This window comes from Varanus komodoensis, unplaced genomic scaffold (genome assembly GCF_004798865.1).
Source record: "Varanus komodoensis strain SLA01 unplaced genomic scaffold, ASM479886v1 scaffold13_3, whole genome shotgun sequence".
NCBI lineage: Eukaryota > Metazoa > Chordata > Lepidosauria > Squamata > Varanidae > Varanus > Varanus komodoensis.
This window is the reverse complement of record NW_025335409.1, coordinates 11,101,899-11,125,536: the sequence shown is the minus strand read 5'-3', so window position 1 is coordinate 11,125,536 and position 23,638 is coordinate 11,101,899. Positions and strand designations below refer to the sequence as shown.

General features: G+C 44.4%; 1 protein-coding gene across 38 annotated transcripts in view; it reads right to left on the bottom strand.

Moving 5' to 3' along the window:
- The window catches only part of LOC123019945 (guanine nucleotide-binding protein G(t) subunit alpha-3), a 141,408-nt gene that overhangs the window by 63,074 nt on the left and 54,696 nt on the right, over nucleotides 1-23,638 (bottom strand). For 29 of the 38 annotated variants that reach the window (XR_006413997.1, XR_006413994.1, XR_006413995.1 and 26 more), the window contains 2 exons: nucleotides 12,328-12,370; nucleotides 10,287-10,428 (listed from right to left, as the gene is read on the bottom strand). Coding sequence is in view for 34 of the 38 variants with exons in the window: in XM_044423151.1 (XP_044279086.1) it covers nucleotides 10,287-10,428; nucleotides 12,328-12,370 (185 nt within the window). In the remaining 4 variants the exon portion in view is untranslated. Of the gene's footprint in view, nucleotides 1-10,286; nucleotides 10,429-12,327; nucleotides 12,371-18,522; nucleotides 20,047-20,389; nucleotides 20,500-23,638 lie in introns of those variants that run through there. The other 9 variants (XM_044423182.1, XM_044423180.1, XM_044423176.1 and 6 more) reach the window with 4 other exon arrangements.

Sequence of the window (23,638 nt, the reverse complement as noted above, 5' to 3'; positions counted from 1 at the left end):
ATATTACTATTGTATTATTAATTTCATTTTATACCACCAAATAGCCAAAGCTGTCCGGGTGGTTTACACTGACAACCTGATCCATTGCTAGTCCTTAGAGGGGGTTACAAGACTCGAACAGATGAAGGGCTGTTTGCACAAGGTGGAATGCTCTGTTCTCAGAGGCTCTTGAGTAACGTCTGCCCTGGTGATGGCAGGGTGGGAAGAGGAGGAAGGAAATTCTGCCTCTCTCCCTGCTTCTCCAACCACCCCCACCCTCAGCTAGATGGATCTCTAAGCCTTTCTGGCCCAGTCACTTTTGATGGGAGGAGACGGCTGGTGGGGCCTGGCCCTTCCCTACCCAATGGAATGCTGCCTTTCTGATGCCTGCGAAGGCTTCCAAGGTCAGTGCTGCAGCCTCAGAATGCAACCGGCACTGTTCTTTCTGTGACGGCTTTTTAAAAACTTACTTTTTATTGTGAAATTCAAAAGCAAAACCAGACCCCAAAACAAAAAACAAAATGGGAGGATAATATTAAATTAAAATACAATATTGCAATTTTCTTAATGAAATTTAAGTAAATCCATTACAATGCATATATTACATATATATGTGTGTGTGTGTGTGTGTGTGTGTGTGTGCATTGTAATATATATATATATATGCATATATATGCATATATATGTATACACACACACACACACACATATATATGCGCATGCATATAGATTTGTTTAGACAAAAAGTCGTGCCTGACCCATCACAACCCCATGGAGAACATTCCTCCAGGTGCACACATATATATATGCTCAAAAGGGTGCACCAAATCATTTACATTGGCTTTGTATTACGTTCCAAGAGGTAGGCAAATAGTTAAAAAGAACATGTGCATCTGTAAATATTAAAGAGCTTTCTATCACCAATCATACCTGAATTATTACCTCCTCATAAAGGAAGTAGCCGCTAGGCATTGGCCAAATGTAGGAATAAGAGAAGCTGCATTGCATCTCCAACCATTGGCCAATTTAATTAAGCCCTTATTGAAAAGATGTTTTGGTGTTCAGTTTACCTGAACATCAATTTTGGCTGAATTAAGCATAACATAAGATCTGTTACCCCTTCTGAAATAGATGCCAACAAAGCATGCTACTGATTAGGCAAAACAGGATATTTTGGTATTCCATTCTGGCTTAAGTCCCTATGTATCCTATCTGTTTACTGATAATGGGTATTCATAAACATGGACTAGTTATTCAGCCTCAGTCAATACTTCCAAGGACAGAAAGGCCTCTGAAACTGTAAAAGTGGTGTGGCTGAACCTAGCTTCCACCACATGTTTCAGTTGCATGAACTGCCAGTCAGCAATCGCTGGCAAATCCTATTTAGCATGCAAAACAGAGAATAGCAGGAAATTATTGTTGGGACTTGCAAGCTGATGCAAAATGAAAACCAGAGCATCCACTCATTTCTTTCCAGTTGTTAAGTTTGGATTTTCCTTTAGAGTTAATTCTGCATGTGAAAATAGATCAAACCGCAATGGACATGACATTATGCAGCTCACCCCTCTAACTGCTGCAGCTGTAGGAGGCACCCAATCTGTTTTGAGATGCCAAAAACCCAGTGCAATCCTTTTAGGCGGAGGATCTAAGCATGAAGATTCCAGAACTGTCCAAGGAGAAAAGACTAATCTGAGCAGAAATGACCAACATTTAGTAGAAGTCAGCAAAGGCCTGAGGGTGGGTAGGGAAATTGGAGGAGCCGAATCCACCCTCTTTAACTGAAATTTGCATCCTTTTCAAAGATAGTCATGGTAGAATGGGAGCCCACAAAACAAAGCATATAGTTTTTGAAAATACTTACAGGATACAAATAGAGGAATAATTCATAAAATGTAGACGATTTGAGGTATTATATTCATTTTAAGTATATTCACCCAACCCCATACACTTAAGTAAGCTAGTGTCTCATTATTATATTAATGTAAGATTAATGTCTCATGCGATCCCATTAATCAGCTTACCTTAGTCATTTGAGTTCTATCTCTAGGGACAAGTATTTCCAAATAATTAACGAACTCTGGGCAGATTCTGGATTGCCAGTTAGCTGACACAATGTGAAGTATAGTATTTCCAGCTAACATCAATTCAGATTTGATCATTTAATAGACTAGCCATTTAAAAATCATCAGCTGTTGATGGATAAATCCTATACAATTATGCACAAAACCATGAATATTAACATTTCTAAAAATGCTAAAAACACACCCCAACAGCTGATAGATACAATGCAGCAACAGCAGAGCTGCATCTTTTTCAAGAAAAAGTCCTCACTAGCCATCAGAACACAGATAAAGAGGATGATGAGCCAAGCCATCAGGTCAGCGATTTCCAGTACGAGCCTCCAAGAATGCTCTCTCTTTGTGGTCTGAAGACAACAGCACACTTGGGCACGCAGAGACAGCTGTTGTTAGAAGACGGGCAAGAGAGGAGATGGCCTTTTTGCCTTTCAGTTAGCCAGGTCCCCGGCCATTTGGGACTTTAAAGATGATAATCATCACTTTGATTTGCACTTGGAAACTGGCATCCTGCACTTCCATTTGTCATTTGTTCTTCAGAAGTCCCCTCTGAATCATGCAGATTCCTATTAATGGCGCTGTGTGTGTGTGTGTGTGTGTGTGTGTGTGTGTGTGTTTGCACAAGCATTCAGAGGAGAGGAGCAGAAGCTGTCTATGGGGAGCAGCTCTGTCACTATTCCATCTGGCATAAATTACGCTGGAGGGCAGGAGCCATTCTCCCTACTGACTGCCAGCAGAAAATGCTGCCCCAAATCTTTGGAAAAATCCCTCCCAGATCAATGAAATGACCCTGAATGTGCCATTTGGGAATGGAGTTGTAAATATGTGTATATGTGATTTTTTTCTCAGTCCTATATTAGGAAACCAAATTGCTTTCTAACACAAAGCTTGGGGTGGTCTTTGACTATCATTATCATTATCATTATCATTATTATTATTATTATTATAACATTTCTATGCCGCCCCTTGCCGAAGCCTCGGGGCGGCTTACAACACAATAAAATACATTGAAATACAATAGAACATAGTAAATTATGTTTATTATGACTAATAACAGGCTGAAAGATGGCAAGCACAATCTAGGGCATATCCATTCTGAAGTTAGTCCTGCTCAGTGAAGCTTACTCCCAGGATTGCAGTTCAGTCTTGTGGCCAAGCTCAACTTGGAAACACATTTGAACCTAGAAAGTGCACAGCGTATTAGTGCTAATGGCTCCACACCAAGACAGCGCCTCCTCTTCAATACAGCAGTTCTACTAGTGACAGCAGCTTTTATTACTGTAAGGACTACATGGAAGTATATGTGAGTTTCTTGGAAAAATTCCCGGACAACTGAAAATAATGTTATCACACCATTGCATCTCCATAGCTGGCGTGGCTCCTTCAGCCACAGGCATGGATGTCTTTATCAGTTTTATGAGATCAAGGAGTTAGTAATCTATTGTGATAAAAAGTTGACTTTGGAGCAAGAATCCCTGAAAAGAGATAGGTCCCTGCATTTCAGTTCAGTACAGTACAATTCAGCGGATACGTAACATTCAGACATTGACCTTTGGGATAGAATACAGGGCCATCTACTGATATGGGCCTTTCCCAATTATTTGATAAAGGACAGAGATATTTACATGCAGGTATATATTTATTTATAAGGAAGTAACAGTCAGAATTAGATGGTATCAGCTCATCAAGCATGTTGTCTTCTCCAATCCTGTTTTCAAACAGAATTTAACACTAGGGATGGGCAAAAATCACCAGCCTTCATTTGCCACCCAATTGGCAAGTAGCAGATCAAACTGGCTGCTTCGGGGGTCACAGTTTGAGTCCCTGAAATGACTTTATGGGGGAGGAGTGGAAGCTTATTTTTAGAGTGAGGGGGGCTTCTTGTGTCATATTTCTGTAGCCCCTCATTCCCTATCGGCACTCCTGTAGGGTGGTGGGTAGCTTGGGACCACAGAACGGTGGGATGGGTGAGGAGGACTCCTATGGTCTGGATGTACACAGATGGGCAGTGGGGGGGGGGAGTGACCAAGAAAATGGAATAACAACTGGCAAGAACTAAAATTTAATTAAATCTAAGAAGGAAAGAGGGAGGAGAGAGCAAAAGACCAAATGAGCAACATAAAGTAAGTTTCTAATCAGCAAAATGGAAAGAACCAGATTCAGCAGTCAAATGCTCTGTCAATGTAGGGCTCTTTCCTAAGACCCGACTCTAGCTGTGCATCTAAGGACTCAAAGGCAGCCGAACCAGGTCTCAGTTACTGATATTTGGTTGTGGAGTTAAAAACAGAGCTGCTCTTGAACACCTTCCTGGTCTTTTCTCACTCCCTTCAGGATCTCACTTCTCTGCCTCTCTCTTCACTGTTGCTTCAGAACTTTTCCTCATGGTCTCACCTCCTTTTCCCTACCCACAGAGCTCCCCCTTCTGCTGGGCCTCATCAGGGTGGGGAAGGGTCTTGCTGCATCTACCAGAGAGCTGCACCACCAGGGATACATTTCCTTTCATGCCTCATTTCCCAACAGGCTTTGAAACCGTGGCTAAGCTGGTGCAGCAGTGGCAACAGCAAAATGCTTGCCTCTGGTGCTGTCATTTGATCTTCCCAGGCTGCCCCTTGGAGAGGTTGCTAGACAAGATGCTGGGAAGGAAGAATGATAACGAACAGCATGCTTTAAAGACTATAAAATCAACACATTAAATTAAAGGGAAGAAACTTGCTTCCTTTCGTGGCACAATCTCTGCCAACCCCACGAAACAAACATAACCCCTTCTCCTTCTCTTCCATCTGGGATTTTGCTCCAGAATTCTCCCCTCTCCAGATTTGGGTGAACCCCCAGGATAGAGGACACCAGTCTGAACAGATACTGCTGGCATCGGCCATGAAAGAACCTGAGAGGGCAAAGTGACTCCAGAGGAAAGAGAAATCAGAACAAAGTGCTAAGCTGAAGTATATACGTATGTGCATCTAGACTAGGGAGATTAAAGTGCATCTCGGAAGAAGAGAAGTAAACAGATATTCTTTGACCAGGAACATTTTGTTGTGAGACACAGGGTCACCTCTAGACTAAAGATATACCCTCTTTATTGCCAGTGTCTCACTGGGAGGTCACATCCCATGCTTGCTCATTCACACAAACACACATTTCCCCCCATTTACAGAAGGCCTGGTGTGCAGGGATGGTGAGGCAAAACTTCCCTCCCTTCTTGTTGAGGTCCAGTGATCACAGGAGGGCAAGGGAAGAAACAGCTTCTCCTCTCGCCCAGCGATTCCCAACAGGTTCATCCGTTAGTGGTGTAGAGAGTGGGGCCTCTCCTGCTCATTGCAGACTATTCTGATAGATTCACTGTTAGAGTCTGAGGAAGAGGAAGAAGAAGAGAAAGAGGAAGAAAGTGGGAGGGGGAGGGGGCTTTGAAGTTTCAAGGTAGCCTAGTGAGGTTTCCCAGGCAGAGTGTGAGAATCGGCCTGCTTTGAAGGGGTGGAAGGGTCTTCAGGAGGGGAAGGGAGCAGGAGGGCGACCCAGTCCTTGACCCCGTAAGGTGGTGATCGGAGAAATGAGCTGGAGGGTCTTAGCCATTTCCTCCATCTTGCCTTCAAACAGCAAGAGCCACCCTGAGAGTGGAGCCAGAAGCTCCACTGAAAGTGAGGGACAGAGAAGTTTCCAGTTTGGATTCAGCTCTTGACATGGGCAGAGGTTTCTCCCTCAACTTTGGTGCAATGCTATTTAGAGTTCATACTGTCTACTGGGTTTCAGTGAAAGAACTGCACTTCACAGGATTGCCTTGAGTTTGAACCCAGAAGGAAAGAGGGAAGGGGCTGGCTCACAAATGTATATCTTGGTTCCTCCCAAAGACTGCTTGCCTGGGGAGTCTGGCCTTGAGATAAGCATCTCCACTTCTCTCACCTCAATTTCTTGGATTGGCCCACATTCCCTGGTCCCCTCCTCTTGCTGCTGCTGCTGCTGCTCCTCCTCCTCTTCCTCCTCTGATTTATCTTCTGGAGACCACCCAGCAGCCCTTGAGAATGCGCACCCAAAGCAGCCATCTTGCTCACTCCCAGCACTGTGTCAACCTTATCAGCTTCTGGCAATAGTCCGTGGATGCATAGACCTACATAGCCATATTTACGTATGTCTGCTGTGAACTGGCACTCTGCGTGGGGCCAAACTGAACATTTTTGTATCATGTCTAGTGATGCTGTGCACAGTCAGGTTTTACTCCAGTGTTAGTTTGTGCAGTCCTGACAGACAGCTTTGCTATGTGTGATGACCTTTGATTTGGCCCTCAGTGGCTTCAACAAAAGAAGTGGATTCATTGTAATTCCCTGAAAGACACTAGTTTACTCAATGTCATGCTAGAGTTAATTCCACATATAACTGAGATAAACTTCCTTGTCTTTCAAATTCCCCATGTGGGGAATAAGGAAATCAGTTTATCTCTGCTCACTATCAGATTATCAGCCTTTCAGGTTAAACTGAGGCTTATATTCAAGTCTGTGTTATGAAACATGCTAATGTTCTATGAAAACACAGTTCAGAATGATAATGAAAGACCTTTTGACCTTTTTGTCTCTGTTGCTATACATTCACCGGGGTGCTTATTGAAGATCAAGGCATTCTCACATTTATATTTGAAGCAGTTCTGTTAGCAGCACAAGTGCCAGAGTTGCTGCATACGCATTACGAGTACCAGGGCTTCCCTGCATACATTATTCACTCTTGTTCTCATGCTTAGAAATAGAAGTGCAGGAACTGAGGACTGTGCATAGCAATGTTAGTGTGGGCCACCTTTGGGATGCAGGAGGAATCCGTGTTGGGGGTGGGAATCCATCAGACTCCCTGGGCTCAGCTCCCCAACCTCCAGGCTACTTTGTCGAGGCTGTGAGTCAGAATTCCTGATGAGCACACCCAGGTTCACATGGCGCTCGCTCACCAGGAAGCAAAGCACCGTTTCCCTTCCGCGCCACATGTAGCAGTCTTTGTGCCACTGTATGAGATGTGGAAGAAGGTTGACAGTTGCACAACCTGCATTCCATGATTGTTTGTGGACTCCCTCTCATCTCAGCTCACTTTCTAAGACTTGGTGAGCGTGAGAAGAAGTCTGCCAATGCTAGAGGGGTAGATGCAGCTCTGAGCACCATGGTGGTGGGTCCTAGTCTAACCAGCAATGTTGAGCAAGGCTGTGGATGGAAGAAAAGGCTTGATCGTGCTTGACAGGGTGTGTGTGGGTGTGTTTTATTCGAGTTGTTGCCCCCATCAGAGATGGATGCCGAGCTCTGGTCACCTACATTTCAGTGGCAGCTCCAGGTCTGAAGCACCCTTGGGCAAGGCCCCCTGGATGGTCTACCTTCTCACCGCAAACATCTATCGCTCCTTCTCCACTTTCCCATCACCGCTACTGCTCACTTCCACTCTCTTCTGGGGTGTGGGGCCTCCATGTCAAACCATGCCCACCTTTGACCCTGACCTTTATACATTCCCACACCTGGTAACAGCCCTTGCAGTAGTTGCTGTATTGGAATGAGTAACCAGAAGACATTATGATTCAGAGTTGGTATGAACTATTCCCAGCATTCAGCAAAAGCTTTTTGGGTAGCTATAAAAGCACCAGATGTGTGTTAAGCTTAATTGCTGTGAGAAGCAAGGGGCCTTGACTACCAGCTGCTATGAATGTCATGCCTCATCCTTGAGAGAAGGTTTATATACCCTTTTGCTGAAGTTAATTGGGGTATCTGGACTTTCCCTCACCCTTCTCCTCTTGTCTCCCAGGAAGGGTGTATGGGAAGCATCTGGAGTTCCACATAGAGAACTTTGGGTGTGAAAATCCATTGGATCCCCTGGACTCAGCTCCCTTGTCATGGCCCTGAGTCCGAATTCCTGGCAAACACTCCCAGCCTTCATGGAACACTCACCAAGAACTGCCCCTAGTGCTGCACAAGCAGCACACTTCTTTCACACCGCACACAGCATCTTTGTGCTGTTGTACCTGATGTAGAAGAAGGTTTCTTCATGTGCGGGTCAACCGCTGAGCCAGCTGTGTCCCTCCTCCACACCACCTTCAGCAGCTGTTTGGACTGCCGTACTTGACATGAAGGAAAGCTGCTAGTTGTGCAACCTTTCTTCCATGAGTGCTTGCAGACTTCCTCTCAGCTCAACTTGCTTTCTTATGCTGGACTGAGTATAAGAGGAAGCCTGTGATTGCTAGAGGGATAGATTCCACCAGGTTTCACCCCCAACCCTAGTTCTCTCTCCCTCTTCCTGAGAGTCCAGAGACAATCCCAGAATTCAGAACACAGGCAAGGGCCAGGGACCCATGAGTGGCAGCTTCACTGTCATTCTTGTCTCGGGATGGAGTGGGAACCTTCCAGTGGCAGAATCAGAATCAGCAGGAGAGGCTGCTGAACTCTGCCTAGAAAAGCTAGTTCAGCCTGGAGCGAACAGCTGGAACTGTTCTAAGATGGGCAAGCACCTGAATATACCATTGGTTTCCATCCGCATATGGTAAGCTGGTTTCCTTTTACTGTTAGCATGATTGGTGACCCGTGGGAGGAACATGCGTGTTTTGGGGATCCATCCCAGCAGAGAAAGAAGAAGGTAACAGCAAGGGAATTAACAATGTTCAAGTCATTATCCTAGCTAGCCTGAGGCTGTTGGGTCTAAAGGCTTTGGTGAAAAGGGAGAGCCCCACGCAATACTGGGGTCTCTGAGGAATTGGGCAGGGAAGTCTGAGTGTAACCTGGGCAGAAGAAGCTGAGCATCTTCCATGAATCCTGGATGAGGGGCAAGCAGGATACCTGGGGGAAATGTAGTGACCTGGATGCGAGGCCTGAGTAGAAAGACCCACAGCTAGGGCAGGAAAAGTGTATGTATGAAGCAGCAAAGTGGTTAAGAATGGTTAAATCAGCCAATAGGTGAGGCAGCGTGGCGTGCCATGCGAGGGTTAAACTGTGTTTACTGATCGCTTCTGAAACAGAGCAAGAGAGGAACTGTATAATGTTAATGGCAAGGAACGCTGTTCTTTGACTTTCTGCTTAGTGCAAGGAGGACAAAGGCTACACCCTGGAAGCAACTTCTCCATCATGTTAGGATGCCCCATAACTAAAGGGATGCCTGTAAGCTTTTCTTTAGCTTGCACATTGACAACCTGCATTCATAATCCAACTTTTTACCAACAAACTCTACGGCATCTTTCACACAAGTCGTTTTGTTTCTTTCTAAATATCCTTGAGTCCAATGTGAGCTGGGGTAATATAGTATCCATACAATGTAGAGAAAAGGACTTTCTTCTTGGATTGTCTAGGTTGGAGGTTCTCAAACTGTGATCCATGGGATTGCCTGCAGGTGGACCAAGGAAAGGTTGGCCAACTCGGTATTTCCAAATTTAGAATCAAGACAAACGCTGAACCTGACAAGAGGCTTTGTAAGGGAGCAGAACCTTTCCAAGCTCAAGGATTGAATTCCATTTTGAGAAGCTTTCAAAGGCTGCATTACAGTTGTGGGGAGGGCCGAAAGTAAAAGGGCCAGGACCCAACCCAAAAGCAAAATAACACCATCTTTTAGTCTGAAGCTCTTTTTCTCCTAAGCTTTAGGAGAGACATTTCAATCCTTTAACATGCAGGAAGGTTACACAAAACCGGTTAAATGACCTGAGCTTGGGGAAAAGGGGGTCAGGGCCAGATAAGGGATATGGCTTTCTGGAGAACCCCAAAAGGCTGGTCTGGGACTCTCAAAAGACCACATTTGGCCTCTGAGCCTGAGATTCTTCAGTGCAGAGGTAAAGCTAACAAACATTGTGCCTGTCTTCACAGAACTTTGCTGGGGAAAAAACCAAAAGCTAAAACAAAGCAGGCATGCCCATCACATTAGAAAGGCAAGACTCTCAGTTATTAAAACATGAATTATGGATACATTTTGTTTTGGAGAAGAAAAGAATTTTATTAAGCAGCCCACTAAGACCCCACAGCACTTTTATCATGATCCAAAAAGAGGAAACAAAGTTTGAAAATAGTTGGCCTAGGTTATCCCTTTGAAGTAGATGATGAGATGAATCAACACATGGTGCCACTGTGAAAAGGGAACCTTGGCAGGCAGAGGCCAAGACCGAAGTCCTTCCCACTAGCCCATACAGGAGCTGAACAGCAACCAAAAACACTGAGGCTCTTAGATGAAGAATCTGGATAGACGTCCGGCAATAGCAACACAAAAATAAATTTGTACGAGTTTGGGAGGAACGATACTCACTTTGCTTTGTGCGTTTCCGTAGTCAATCCCTAGCGTGGACATGGCCTTGACAATTGCCAGAATGGATTGCAGCGTGTTGCTGTAGATCACAGACCGATACTCTCTGCATTCCTGATCTGTGTAGCCATCTTTATGGATGATCCTGAGAAGCCAAAAAGGTGACAATTCTTAGCAGACTTTTTTTTAAAAGGGAGATCTGGCAGGGCTCAAAGATTTGCTGCCCCTAATTGCAGGGGGATGGGGGTGGGGGGAGACCACAGGAGAGAAGTCTGGAGAAAGAGGCACCCTACAAGCTCCCTTGCTTCTCCACTTCTCTCTGCCAGTTAAGAAACAAGGCATGAAGGAAATGCCCACCCTGTTTCCAAGCAGGTTGCTACCCCAACAGACTATCAAAGCTCTGTTAGTGAGCTGTCAGGCACCTTGTTCTGTTGGGAACAGGGTGCGTCCTTCTGCGCTCCATACGTCCAAGTAGTTTTACTGTAATTTCAGCAGCAATGACGACAGCAGGGATCAGGGGGCTGCATATATAGCCCACCCTGTACAGCAATCTAGGCATGTGGCTTTTTGGGGTTCTTACTCCCAGTGCATGCAAGAGAGAATCAGTCATACTGGAGGTAGGGTGTCCCTTTACCCCCTTCTTCCCCCTTGGACCTCTGGTGGGTCTTTTCCCTTGTCAGTAGCAGCAGGGAACAGGGAGTGGGGTAAGGACAAGGCACATGGACAAACGCAACCTGTCCCCTGAGGAGACCTTGAAAGCCCAGGGGAAGGGCGTTGCTCTCACCCCTGTTCACCATCACTGCACCTGCAGCAGGGACAAGGAGCGGGGGGGCCCCCTCAGCCCAGCTCGCGAGGAGGCCTGCAAGGTGCGATGAGGTCAGGCTGCTGCTGCTGGAGGTGGCAGAACGGCCTTGCCCACAAGCAAAGCCCTTTTCTCAGCATTGGCGGTGGCCAGCCCAGGTTCTGCCAGAGGCAGCAAATCGGCCAGCCGGAGGGGCTTCTGCTGACATCGGCAAGCCTCAGGCGGCCTGATGCCCACAGAGTGGGCTGAATCTGGGGCACCTGCTGCCAGCACTGGCCATTGCTCAAGATGGCTGATGCCGACGGAGCAGGCTTGCTTCTGCACAAAGCCTGCTGCAGGTGCACACCCACTCTGCCGGCATTGGCACACAAGCTGCCTCCGACAGCTGCCCACACGTGCCACTGAGACAGTTTGGAGGCAGCAGTCGGGTATATTTGCCTGGATTGCCATTTGGGCTACTGTGGAAGATCCCCTACCGCCTCCGCTGGGATGACATGGCAAACCCCAGGGTGCCTGCCAAGCCCTACCATGAGCCCTGGGATGTTGGGGAGGCTTGTAAACCACCCCAAATGACCTATGATAGGATTGCTGGACATACCAGCCTGCCTACCCCCACCTGTGGTTTATAACTTGGGGGGCTGGCATATCATGCAAACCCAGAATAGCTAAGCAACAGAAAAATATCCTTGGAATACAGAAGAGTGGCTGTCTGCTTTCCATCTGTCTTTAGGAATGCAATCCTACGAGGATGCTCAGAACTTGGGATTCTGGCACCCTACGCAGGGAAGGCATATGGCACTTCTGAATAGAAGACAAGGAGGCTGAAGTGCTACCAGGTTTCCTGCTCTAGTCATCCCCCAGAGTCCCCCCAAAGCCCTCCTCCCAGGTTGCTTTTATACGGGGGAGTGGGGGAATCTAAGCACAAATTCCCAGCTGTTTGATAAGAGCAATTTCCCAGCCTTGTAATCCAAAAGTCATAAGGTTGCTTTGTCCATGAAATCCAAAAGTCACGCGCTTTGCCCGTGAGCAACCCTTCAGTTCAGGCATCCTAAGCCAAGCACCCAGTAATATGTTGGACAAAATATCTAGCTGTAAACTTGCCATATGTACCACTGTCATTTCTATTTTAATGTATATGTTGGCAGTAGAATGTTGATTTATTTGATTCCTTTCCATTCTTTTGTATTACACTTAACAAGCAGATTTGTCTTCCAAATGTGACATGAATATTGATACACGTACTTCATTTGTTTCACAATAGTGCTCTTCCCTGATTCTCCAGCTCCTGTAGACAAGGGAAATACACAAATGTGACAGATGCATATACTGCTCAGGGTTAATGTAATCAAAGTTGCGTGTGGCGGGGGAGAGGGGGAGACCAAGAGGGGTAATAACAGGACAAGGAATGTAAATGATGAAGGGTCATACTCATCACAGGTGGCTTTATTTGCTTTTTTCCCTTTTAAAGCAGGCTTTGATTGGAAAACGGAATGAAAATGTTTGAATAATGACACTTCAACATTACATTTTATTCACGGATGTTGGTCCCACAAAAATTATTTCATTTATGTTGGACCAACAGTGATCAGACTGATTGATTGATAATACATATATTTAATGGAAAAGTAACTGCTAGTAGAATATGAAAGGATCATTTTTCAAAATTTGAATTTCTATATATATATAAACAAAGATCAGAATTTCTTAAGCACCTGAGGGAATATAAATCAGGAAAAACACACAAACAGGTCCATAAATGACTGTTGTTGTTGTTGTTATTTATTACATTTCTATACCACCCAATAGCCAAATCTTCCTGAATGGCTCACACTGTAAAACACAGCACAATGATACATAATTCTTTAAAAAATTTACTACAGCACGGAATCAAAGCAAAAAGTAGCTGCATATGAAAACCTAAGCACGTAACACATTTCAAAAGACATTGAAGCACTAAAAGGTCTTTCCTTGGCACCAGAAGGATTGCAACTTGGGCTCAGGTGTGGGAAGGGCATAACCCAAACAGGATACTACAATACATTAGAAAATGGAATCGCAACGTATAAAATAGAATGGTATTGTATTGATTAGCCATGCCGTCTGGGGTGCAGCTCTGTGAGAATTCTGGTTTTGCACTCAAAAGCTGTGAATATGCCCAGACTTGAAGCCTCAAACCTGACTGCAAGCCAGCACGCACCAACGTTGTTCACAAACGTCTGGATGTGTGCTCATGAGTGATTTCCAAAACTTTCCCATTTTGTGCAACATTTCCCCTGCAGGCTAAATGCCCCATTTTAGTCTATGAGAAGTTGCCCAAATTTCACATCTGATCACTGTTTGATTTCCACAGTTTTCCCATTTTCACAGAGAAGCAGCAATCACAAACACAAACAGGAATCTGGGACAAAATGAGTAGCAAGGCAATGGTCAGTCCTGAATATCACTCTTTTGCCCGTCTTGGATGCCACTCACACACGCCCAGCAGACCCCCTGGCTATGCCCCCTGGTGGTGATGCATTCAGCTTCAGCCTGAAGAGTCCCATGTGGTGCTCTGCAACAGGTCACAGGGTTGGACTTGATGGCCTTCATGGCCCCTTCCAACTCTACTACTCTATGATTCTATGGTTCATCTATGCATTTTATTTATTTATTTATTTATTTTTCGATTTATATCCTGCCTTTTTCCTACAAAGGGCACAAGGCAGCTTACATCATTCTCCTCCTCCATCTTATCCCCACAACAACAACCCTGTGAGGTAGGTTGGGCTGAGAGTCTGTGACTGGCCCAAAGTCACCCAGTTGACTCCATGGCTGAGCGGGGACTAGAACCCGAATCGCCTGAGTCCCAGTCCCAGGCTGTTAACCACTTTGCCACTGTGTGTAGTACAACTCAAAATATAGGTCATCAGAGATTAATGCTACAATCCTGCACATGTCTAACCTGGAAAAAGCCCCACTGTTTTCATCCAAGGAAACACGCTGAGCAGTCAGCAAGAAATTTAGCCAAAGCAAAGTTGTGAGGATGAACCTTCCACAAAATGGTTTCTACTCAAATGGCTAGGTAAATTTCATGAATGTTTGTTGGAACTTTTGTTTCTTTCCTGCCCAACGGAAACCCACTGAAAGTGTATACCAGTTCCTGGCTGTTTGTACCCCTTTGGCTCTGGTCCCATGCCTTGGAAGAAGGTAATAAAGTTGTGGATTAATTGAGAATAATTGCTTTATATTATTTCTCACATTTGATCATATGCAACACAATGCTAAGTATTTGCTCTTACAAAGTGATATAATGGAACATTGCAAGTGCTGGTCTATAGGATCAGAAACCTCAATAGCTTACTTTTACCACTCTCTTAAAATCATCTATACCTCTGAAGATGTAGATTAAGATTCACACATAAACTGTGGTAGCAGTTGTAGATCAGCATAAGATGGAGTGGTTAACCTAGCACTGCTAGGTTCCAGTCCTACAAAAGTGTCTTTAACATAATTACCAAGTTGCTGTTGCTTTAGGAAAATCTTTGCATCCTATTTAGTATCCGTTATAGTCAGTAAAAAGATAGTTGAATTATGCTAGGATTCAGAATGATTTGGTTGAGGAGCAGATGTATCTACAGCTTTTATGAAAGTAGCTGAGAAAGTCACCCAAGGGCCCTGGGAAAGTGTCCCAGAGATCCTAGGATGGCTGGCAAATGCCATCCAGGGACAGATAATGCACTCTAATCTGTGAAAGGGGAATCTGAAATCCAGTCCATGTAGCATCTGCGTATCACTATTAGCTCCATAAAGACCAGCCCCCAGGTTGTTGGGTAAGCGAGGAGACCCACCATCCTGGGCCAGCCAGTGCGAATTAGATAAGAATGAATGGCGGATATTGATGCTGGAGTTCTTGTGGAGAAAAGTCAGGCTTAAGAGCCTTGAGGAGACTAGGCAAAACTACCCTACATGGTGTTTTCTTGGGTACCACACTTCAAAGGAGAAAACCATGACATGATTCCTCCCATGGGCCTTTCTCAGATCAGCAAGTGATGCCAACCTGGGGTGAAGCAGAGCACTGGAGAAAGGAACAACTTGCCCACCTCACAGTGATTAGGTGTCAACAAAATAAATTCAAAATAAAGTATAAAATGGCTGGTGAGAAAAGGAGAAAAATGGAAGCTTCTTTTGGGTTGGAGTGGGGAGGAACTTTCAGGAAACGGAAGGACTAATTCTGCTCTTCCTAGAGTGCCACTTTGCACAGGTTGTCTGCTGGGCATATTGTGGACTGTTCGCACCACAACCAAGCCACTGTGGCTTGTTGCCAGTTGATTAGCATGAAATGTGCCCCTAGCTGTTTGGGGAAAGGTTGAGTATCTCTTTCTTTTCATATTCCTCCACTCAAATTATCAGCTTGCTGTGGTTTCTTCTTAACTTTTATTTGTTTATAGCATGCAAGTTTCCCTTATTCTGCAATTACATCATGCCAAACAAGCAAACATATGCAAAGCCTTATCTAAATCCACAGCTTGAGAAAGAGAGAAAGCATTAGGTGACAAATTCAGTGATTTGGTAAAGCTGGTTGAAATGGGCTTCTGCTGACTCCATATAAATGAGTTCCATGTTTGCATGTGTGGCTTGCAAATGCGAAGTCAGTCTCCAGCATCTCCTAAATGCATTTCTAAATAAACCAAAGCCACTCTTAAATGTCTTGGGCAAAAATGTTTTTCCTATAGAGCAGAAAGAACCCATGAGGACCATATGCAAAGTACAGGAAAGGCTGCAGGACTGTGGTAAAAATAACAAGCAAATAAGGCAACTGTATATGAAAGGCACAGCTGATTGCACTAAGGGCTAGATTAGTCAGTCCTAAATTGTGTGTCTGAGCACACAATTGTGTCATGACAACACTGTTGATCCACAGTTAGCAAGAAACAGTTAATTAAAGTCTCCCATGGGCCCATACATAAATATGAAAATAGTCTGAAAATACAGTTGGGAGGAATGGGTGTTTTGGGGGGCATCAAGGAAGTTGTCTGGGGACATATTGTTGTCATCCCCAGACTCAAGAGTCTGCCTACTATAACTCCAGATAATTCATAGCTCTGTTCTTACCAAAGAAGGCTAGGAAGTGATGGAGACTGGTTGGGTTCCTGGGGAGTGGAATTCCAGAGTTTGGTACAGAGATGGACAAATCTATCCACTCTGGTTTGTCTGTGTCTCTGTCGCCAAGCAAACTGGATTCCACTTCATTTCTCCATTTGTTAATGTGTCTGCTGTGGAGCTGAATGCTTTCTTCTTATCTCTTGTTCCAGAAGGTCAGGCTGAACCACAGAAATGACTATTGCATTTTCTGGAGCAATAAAGATTCAAAATGTTTATCACAGGTAAGTTTCCTTTCCTCGCTGCCAGGTGTCTTTTAATTTTGCAAAAGGGACTTTAAAAACAACAACAACAACAAATACATCTGTAAAAGACCCCTTTCATGTATATGGGACTGGAAGGAATACAGTGTGCTATTTTCACACAACCAGGGCTACTTGGCCACCAGGCGCCAATCCTTGTTTATGCTTTGTTGACTCGTCCATTGCTAAAGGAACAATGCTGACATCTGGTCCCTAACACAGTGGCAAAACAAGATCTGAGGATGTGATATTAATCCCTCTTTATGAAGCTCAGGGTAATCCTTGTGAGCTTTCTGCAGAATTAATTGGCCTTTGGATCATTCCTAGCCTATAATATCTTCTATACTATGCTATGAATTTAGCCATTAATATTGCTAAAAGCAAAATTTCAAGGGAATCTTTTAGTGCTTGTTGGCATTTTTTTCTGCTCTTTATCTAAAAAATATCTCTCAGGGTGGTTTACAATGCTCAGTAATAAAAAAGTCCTGCTCTCAGGCTTGAGATATAAAAGACATAAGACCAAAGGAAAAGGGACTGAGAAAGACAAGGAAGAAAGCAAACACAACCAGGTTTTCTTAGATACAGTGTCCTTAAAACTGTTCATCTACCTGCTTTCAAGTCTGATTACCTGAGTTTTCAGCTCATGTGAATGGACATGAGTGAGTATGATACTCCCATCCCCTTCAATGGAGTTGCTATAGGCTCCTGGTGAAATATGTCCATAGACATTTCTGGATTGTACTCATCAGCTTTTGAGATAAATATTGCACTGAATATTTTTACTCACAGTAATTTCTTTTGGCAAGTTGAAATTTGTATTTTCACCTCATTCTACCCTCTAAGTGTTGTTTGATTTGGTAAACAGCAAAATTTTTGGAATATTATAATATTATTCTGATTAGCATCTGGGGATTTTTACTATCAGTTGAAGGTACCCTTTAAAAACATTTTGCAAGTGCTAGAGAGAACTTTTAAAACTATCATATTAGGTCATTATCAGACAAGATGACAAAAATGTTCAGTATAATTATACAAATGCCTGCTTTAAAACCTAGGAACTTTCTCAATTAACTCCCCCAGGTTCTGAGTGTACGATAAGCAAGGGCAGCACAATCTCATTGCCATAGACAAATCTAGCCCCAAGGTTGGAGAACTCCTTTAATGTTGCTGCTGGGTCTCCACGCTCAGAGGGCTGCCACCCACAACTGGTGTGGGAAAAGAACTCTTCTGGCTGCTTCTCCAGGTCACTTATGTGACCTCAGGGAAGGGGCTGGGTGCTTTGGAGCTGCAGAGAAGGCTGGGCTGCCATCAGGTTGCATTGTATCTGGGCAGCGCGGGTTTCATCCCCTCCCTGCTGCTTGGAAGACCCTAGACCCCTTCCCCGAATTCTGTCATTGAGCAAAGAGCAGCACATTCATCTCAGTGTGCAATGGGTCTTATCCAACATTACAATACACCTTGCACAGACTCTGGTGTGCACATTCAAACAGTGCAACACGTTTGGTTGCAGCTGATTTCTATAGTGACCTGTAGTTGCATCCTACCACCCATTTACTCCAGAATGATGAAGTCCTGGGCTGCACACCACTGTGTGTGGGTTCACACACAATCCTGTGCTCAGCCCTTTGCAATGCAGGTGAGCACGCATGATTGTAGCACAACTGGAAGTTACACAAAATGCCTCCTATATGCACGGTCAGATGCTGAGCACACTCATCTGGATGTGCCCCTGCATCCAGGCTGTGTGCACAGGATCTGACCTGGCAAGCAAAACTAGACATTTCCCATGCTGGATTCTATGCAGAGATCTATTTCAGAGTGCTGATCAGGCTGTGATTTGTAGCACATACCTGTAAATAAAGATCACCATGTTTTCCAAAACTTCTCCCATTATACGCATCATTCATCCCACAGTTAAAATAGGCAGCATGGACATAAGTGAAAAAACAAACATGTGCATGTCTTTTGTCTTTAAAAATGTAAGCCATATCTGGATTAATGTGGATGAATGAGAATGGATTACTGTGAATGAAAAAAAATGTAAATTTATATTTACCCAATAACAGCAGCTTGACTGTCCTAGCATCTCTCACTGCATCTTCCTGGAGTCTTTTTTCAAGTTCCCGGGACCTCCTGGCTGATTCTTTAGACTCAGAGCTGACCCCACTGCCCATGTTGCGGAACAAATGTTTAATGTCTTGTCTCAGCAAAACAGTGTCTAACTGCACAGAGGTTGCAACTCTAAATTGGGCAGTGCAGCTTACAACCAAGCCTAGAATGTCCTAGTCTACCTCTGATCTGCAGCTTCTGCTTTCCCACTCAGCATTGGCTTCTGGTCTGTTGCGCATCCCGCAGGCAGCGCTGAAGGGATTTTGTTGATGCTTTGTTATGATGTCAGACATGTAAATGTGCCACCTTGCTCTTTCACCTTTTGGAAATCAGCTCTGGAAGCAGAGCAAAGAAGGAAATGGCTTTGTGAATCAAATGAGGAATACTTGTGGTCTGAAGCAGTTGCTTCAATCAGAATATGTAATCTGCCCTAAGTTAAGTGCTTCTGATGATTCCCATTCATCAAAATTGGAAGAATAAGTTACACCTTTAACTGAGCAGCAAAACTGGAGACATCCCCAGTTGAAAAAGAGCCTAAAGGCTCAACCCTATGCAAGAAAAGAATTCCTACAGCTCCCAGTTTTCCTTGGCCTGCCATGCTGGTTGGGGAATGCTGGGAATAGGCCCTTTTTTCAGGGGCGGGGGACTAAAGTGTGCCTGGTTACTGTAAATGATGCCCTATAAACCACTGTGGCATGGATGCTGCTGTACAAATGATGCACCGCTTAGCAAAGAGACAAAAGAAGGAAAAAGCACGGCATTTGTGTGAAAAGGAACCACCTCATCGGTCTCACGTGTGATTCCCAAACAAAAACGCTACTGGAACCTCATGGAAAGAAATAGCAGGGAACCTGTGCTCATACCAGGTTGTATCACACCGCTGTGCAGATGCCACAAGAGTAGCCATTGTGCCTTCACAGTGGAACTGAAATGTTTCCCTTGCCACCAATCCCTGCATGCTATGGAGGCTTTGCAAAGTAGTGCCATGCCCAGAAAAGACGTGGTTATGTTAGGCCATGCTACGTCATGCCATGCTATAATAAGCATATCTAGCCACTTTGCTGACCTTTCAGAATTATTAGGTAACCAGTAACCAGGTGAGACTGCAGCTCTCCCAGGCAACCATCCGAGAAAACAGCCATGAGCCCCACCCCTTAGACTTTGTCCTTGGAAGCACCCAAGCCATTCCCCCACCCCACCACAAGCAGGGAGGGCTGAGCATCAACCTGGAGGGAGCCAACAGCAGGCACGAATGTTCCTCTCCAAGGACATGGGCATCCTGATGAATAGGATTTCAATGATCTCATTACAGAATTTTCATCACAAGCTACCTTCCCCAATCTGCCGCCTTCCAGCTGTTTTGCCCTCCAATGGGTTAATAGAAACTGCAGTCCAAAACATCTGGTGAAGGTCGGGGAGGTGGGGAGAGAGACTTCTATGTTTCCTTTGGAGATTACTCAAGATTGTGTTTAAAGAAAACATGCATGATGTCTGTATGCAATCTGATAAGGCTGCCATTTCAGACTTAAGATGCACATGGTGGCTTGCAAGTGTTACATCTTTATTCAATCTGAAAAAATGGAAATCTAACATTACTTTGACTAGCGGATGATTCTGAAAGACAGAAGACTGTGGGGACAGTATTTTGCAGGATTCGACCCAGTAGTATTGAATGCCCAGCTTCATCCCAAAATCTGAATATTTTATTATTAAATCCTATGTATGTTTAAACAGGAAAAAGAGCTACAACACCCAGCTTGCTATGCTGAAGAAAACCTACATGTGACATTGCAATTAGCTTTGTTTTCTGTTACCATGAGGTTTGTTATTGCTGTTGTTAAAGGACGGACGAGTCTATTTCTTGTCCGTGCCATTGTTGCATGTGTTCTCTCAAGAATCAGTGTCATCCCATCTCCATGTTCATCTGCAATTTAAAAAGTCCACATATTCATCTTGAGATATTTATTTAAATAAACACCATTTTTTCTCAAAATCTACATTTCTAAGTGGAGCTACATTGGACTATTCAGAAAATACAGAAATCAGAAAATAATATGGGTACTTAACTGACTATAAGATTTAGTTTGGAGTCCAGCTGGGCAATTTGGGAAACAAAGCAATTTGCTTCTGTTCAATCTGGAGGTTATTTGATTTGACTTGTGGGTCAAATACCATCTCCCATGTATCCACTGGGCATCAGCTAGTTCAACATTCCTGATTCCTGGAGATCACAGAATATAGAACTACCCTGTGACATATTACATCAGAATCCTTGACCCAAACCCTGGGCTAGGAGAGCCCTGATAAAACCGTTCAACATGAATGTCATGAAGCTAGAGTGTCAGTCATGAAACGATATCCCCTGCTCTCCATCCACTCCCTCCCAAAAACGAGCTTTCCCTGTATGAATCACTGGAGAGAAATATATCTATCTGGGGGGGTAGTCTCTCTCTCTCTCTCTGTCCACCCAAATCTGGATTTCCTAATGAAGTTTCCGATTCAGCCAGCTTTGGAGAAGCCTCACTTTGAATGGGGCATCTCTCAGATCTGTCCAAATCAGCATTTGTTTGGAGATGTAGGTAAATGCCAAACAGTCTCCTAACACGTTCTGACATTCATCTGTCACTTCATATAGAAATTCCTGAATTCCTGTCAATTCCTTCGGATTGAATTCCTGAAGCAGCCTACTGCTGACTTCCATGGAGCTTCTGGTAATTGACCAGAGGCATCAATGAGATGGATGGTTGTTAGGATATAGACCTCTTCTATAAATGGGTCTGCAAACTCTATTCTGGCTAGGGATGTGGAAGAACCTTTATTAGGGCTGTGAATCTGACCGATTTCCTGGGCTCAGCCACCCAGACTCTGGTCCATACTGTTGCAGCCCTGAATCTGAGAGCCTGGTGAGAACACCCAGTGTTCACAGCTCCCCACCCTGTGCAAGCAGGGCCCCTTTCCACACCACATGCAGCAGGTGGCTGTGCTGCTGTCCCTGACACAGAAGAAGGTTCTTCACTCAGGGCTCACCAGGAATGGCGCCCCACAGGGTCACTGCCCAAGCTGCATCCCTCTTGCACCAGAAGCAACAACTTCCGTGGAGTCGCACTGATGCAGAGCATTGCCGATTGCACATTGTTTGTTCCATGGGCATTCGCAGACTTCCTTGGCTTGCTTTCTGTGACCAGGCTGAGCATGGGAGGAGGTCTCTGAATGTTACAGGAATGGATTCCTCTAGGTCTCACCTCAACCCTACTTCTGACATTAGATGTATGATTCATACATTCATTCATTCTTACATTTCTACTCCACACTTTTCATGGAAACCTCAGTGACTTACAAAATTCATCACAACAACCCTGTGAGGTTAGGCTGAAAGTCTGGAGCTACCTGAAGTTACCTAGTGAGCCCCATGGCTGAGCAGGGACTAGAACCCAGATCTCCTGAGTCCCAGTACAATCTTCAAACTGCAACACTACATTGGATTTCTTACTTAGTATTCAAGATACAGCATTTTGGGATTGTGTATTGTTTTAAAACTGTGCATACATCTATCAATACATTCTGAAAATTTGATAAATAAAAGAAGATTAGAACCGAATCACTTTCAACACTTAGCCACATGATGCAAGCGCATATCAAGAGATGGAATCAGAGCGCACTGAAGTGAAACCAAACTCCTGCTGTGAGATCTCACCTCCATCCTATTCTGGAAGGAATTCTCACTTGCATAGAATGGACTGGTTCCCAGGAATGAAGTATGGAGACAAGCTGAGAAAAGCATCAGCTCAGGAAGGGAAGGGAGGAGCTGGGTTCAGCTCTGCTGAAATCTGTAACTTGACTGTGGAGAGGGGCTGAGTTTACTTTCCTGGGCAAGAGGAACCCACGACTTCAACTTCAGCTTGGCTGTGATGGCTTAGGCATTTGCACCCACCACCCTGCCCCACTGGATTTTTGTAAAGTGCCTTATGTGAGGCTGGTCCAGAAGCTGCAGCTGGTGTACGATGCAGCCTCAAGGTTATTAAAAGGTCAGCTTTCAAAAACAACATTATACCTCTCCCCAAATATTTGCACCGGACAGCAAAATGCTCCCCAGGCCACTTTAAGGTTTTGCTGATCACACAACAAAGAGTGGGTGATCTGAGGGGCCACCTCAGGCCATATGCCTGCACCTGGTCTTCGCCATCCTGAGAAGGGGATCTCTAATCACACCACACACTTCAGAGGTTCACCTTGAGACTGGAGGACTTGCAACAGAGACTTCACCATGCACTCCTGACATTAGACAGGCTGCTCCAGTTTTGACTCTTAGACACCTGCTAAAGACCCACCTCTCTCTGCTGACTTTCCCTCCAGTATGACTCTGCCAGGACATTTATAGGTTTTTTTGCCACAGTATTATTGTGTTCACTGCTTTGATGATACCATTGCAAAATGGTAAGCAAACACACACACATGAAACGGCCATGCTTCAAAATAAAAAAGATGAAGAGCAAGAAGGAAAAAAAGAATTAGAGATAGTCCTTCCAATAGTTCTGGCAGTGGCAGTTTTCAGCATACCGTTTTTTAAAGTGCATCTCTAAAAAATAAAACAAAGCTGTTTAAATTCCTGAAGAGTTATTCCCACTGCCATGCACTAGATGGCGCTAAAATCTCCCGCAGAGAAGGCCTGATAGGAAGTGCCAAATGTTTCCAGGGGCAATGCACTGATGCAATTTTGAAAGATCCCAGATTGCTGTTGTAAAATACCTAGTTGCTATTTTTTTTACCATAATAATCTAAGTATCTTTCATATATTTAGACAGAAGAAAAGCCTACAGTTCCTGGCATGTCTTAGCCATGCTAACTGGAGCATGATGGAAATTGTAGGTCTTTTTTGTCTAAATGTTAGTAACAATGTGCCTTAAATCAAGCTGGTCATACTGATTCTTAAAACAAGTAGCATGTTCTTAAAAGACACACACATCTCTTTATGTTTTTAACTGTGAATGAGGCTGCCTCTTCAGGAAGGGAAAAGAAAACAATCATATAAGAGAAAGGAAAGCAACCACATCTTCGGGCTATGC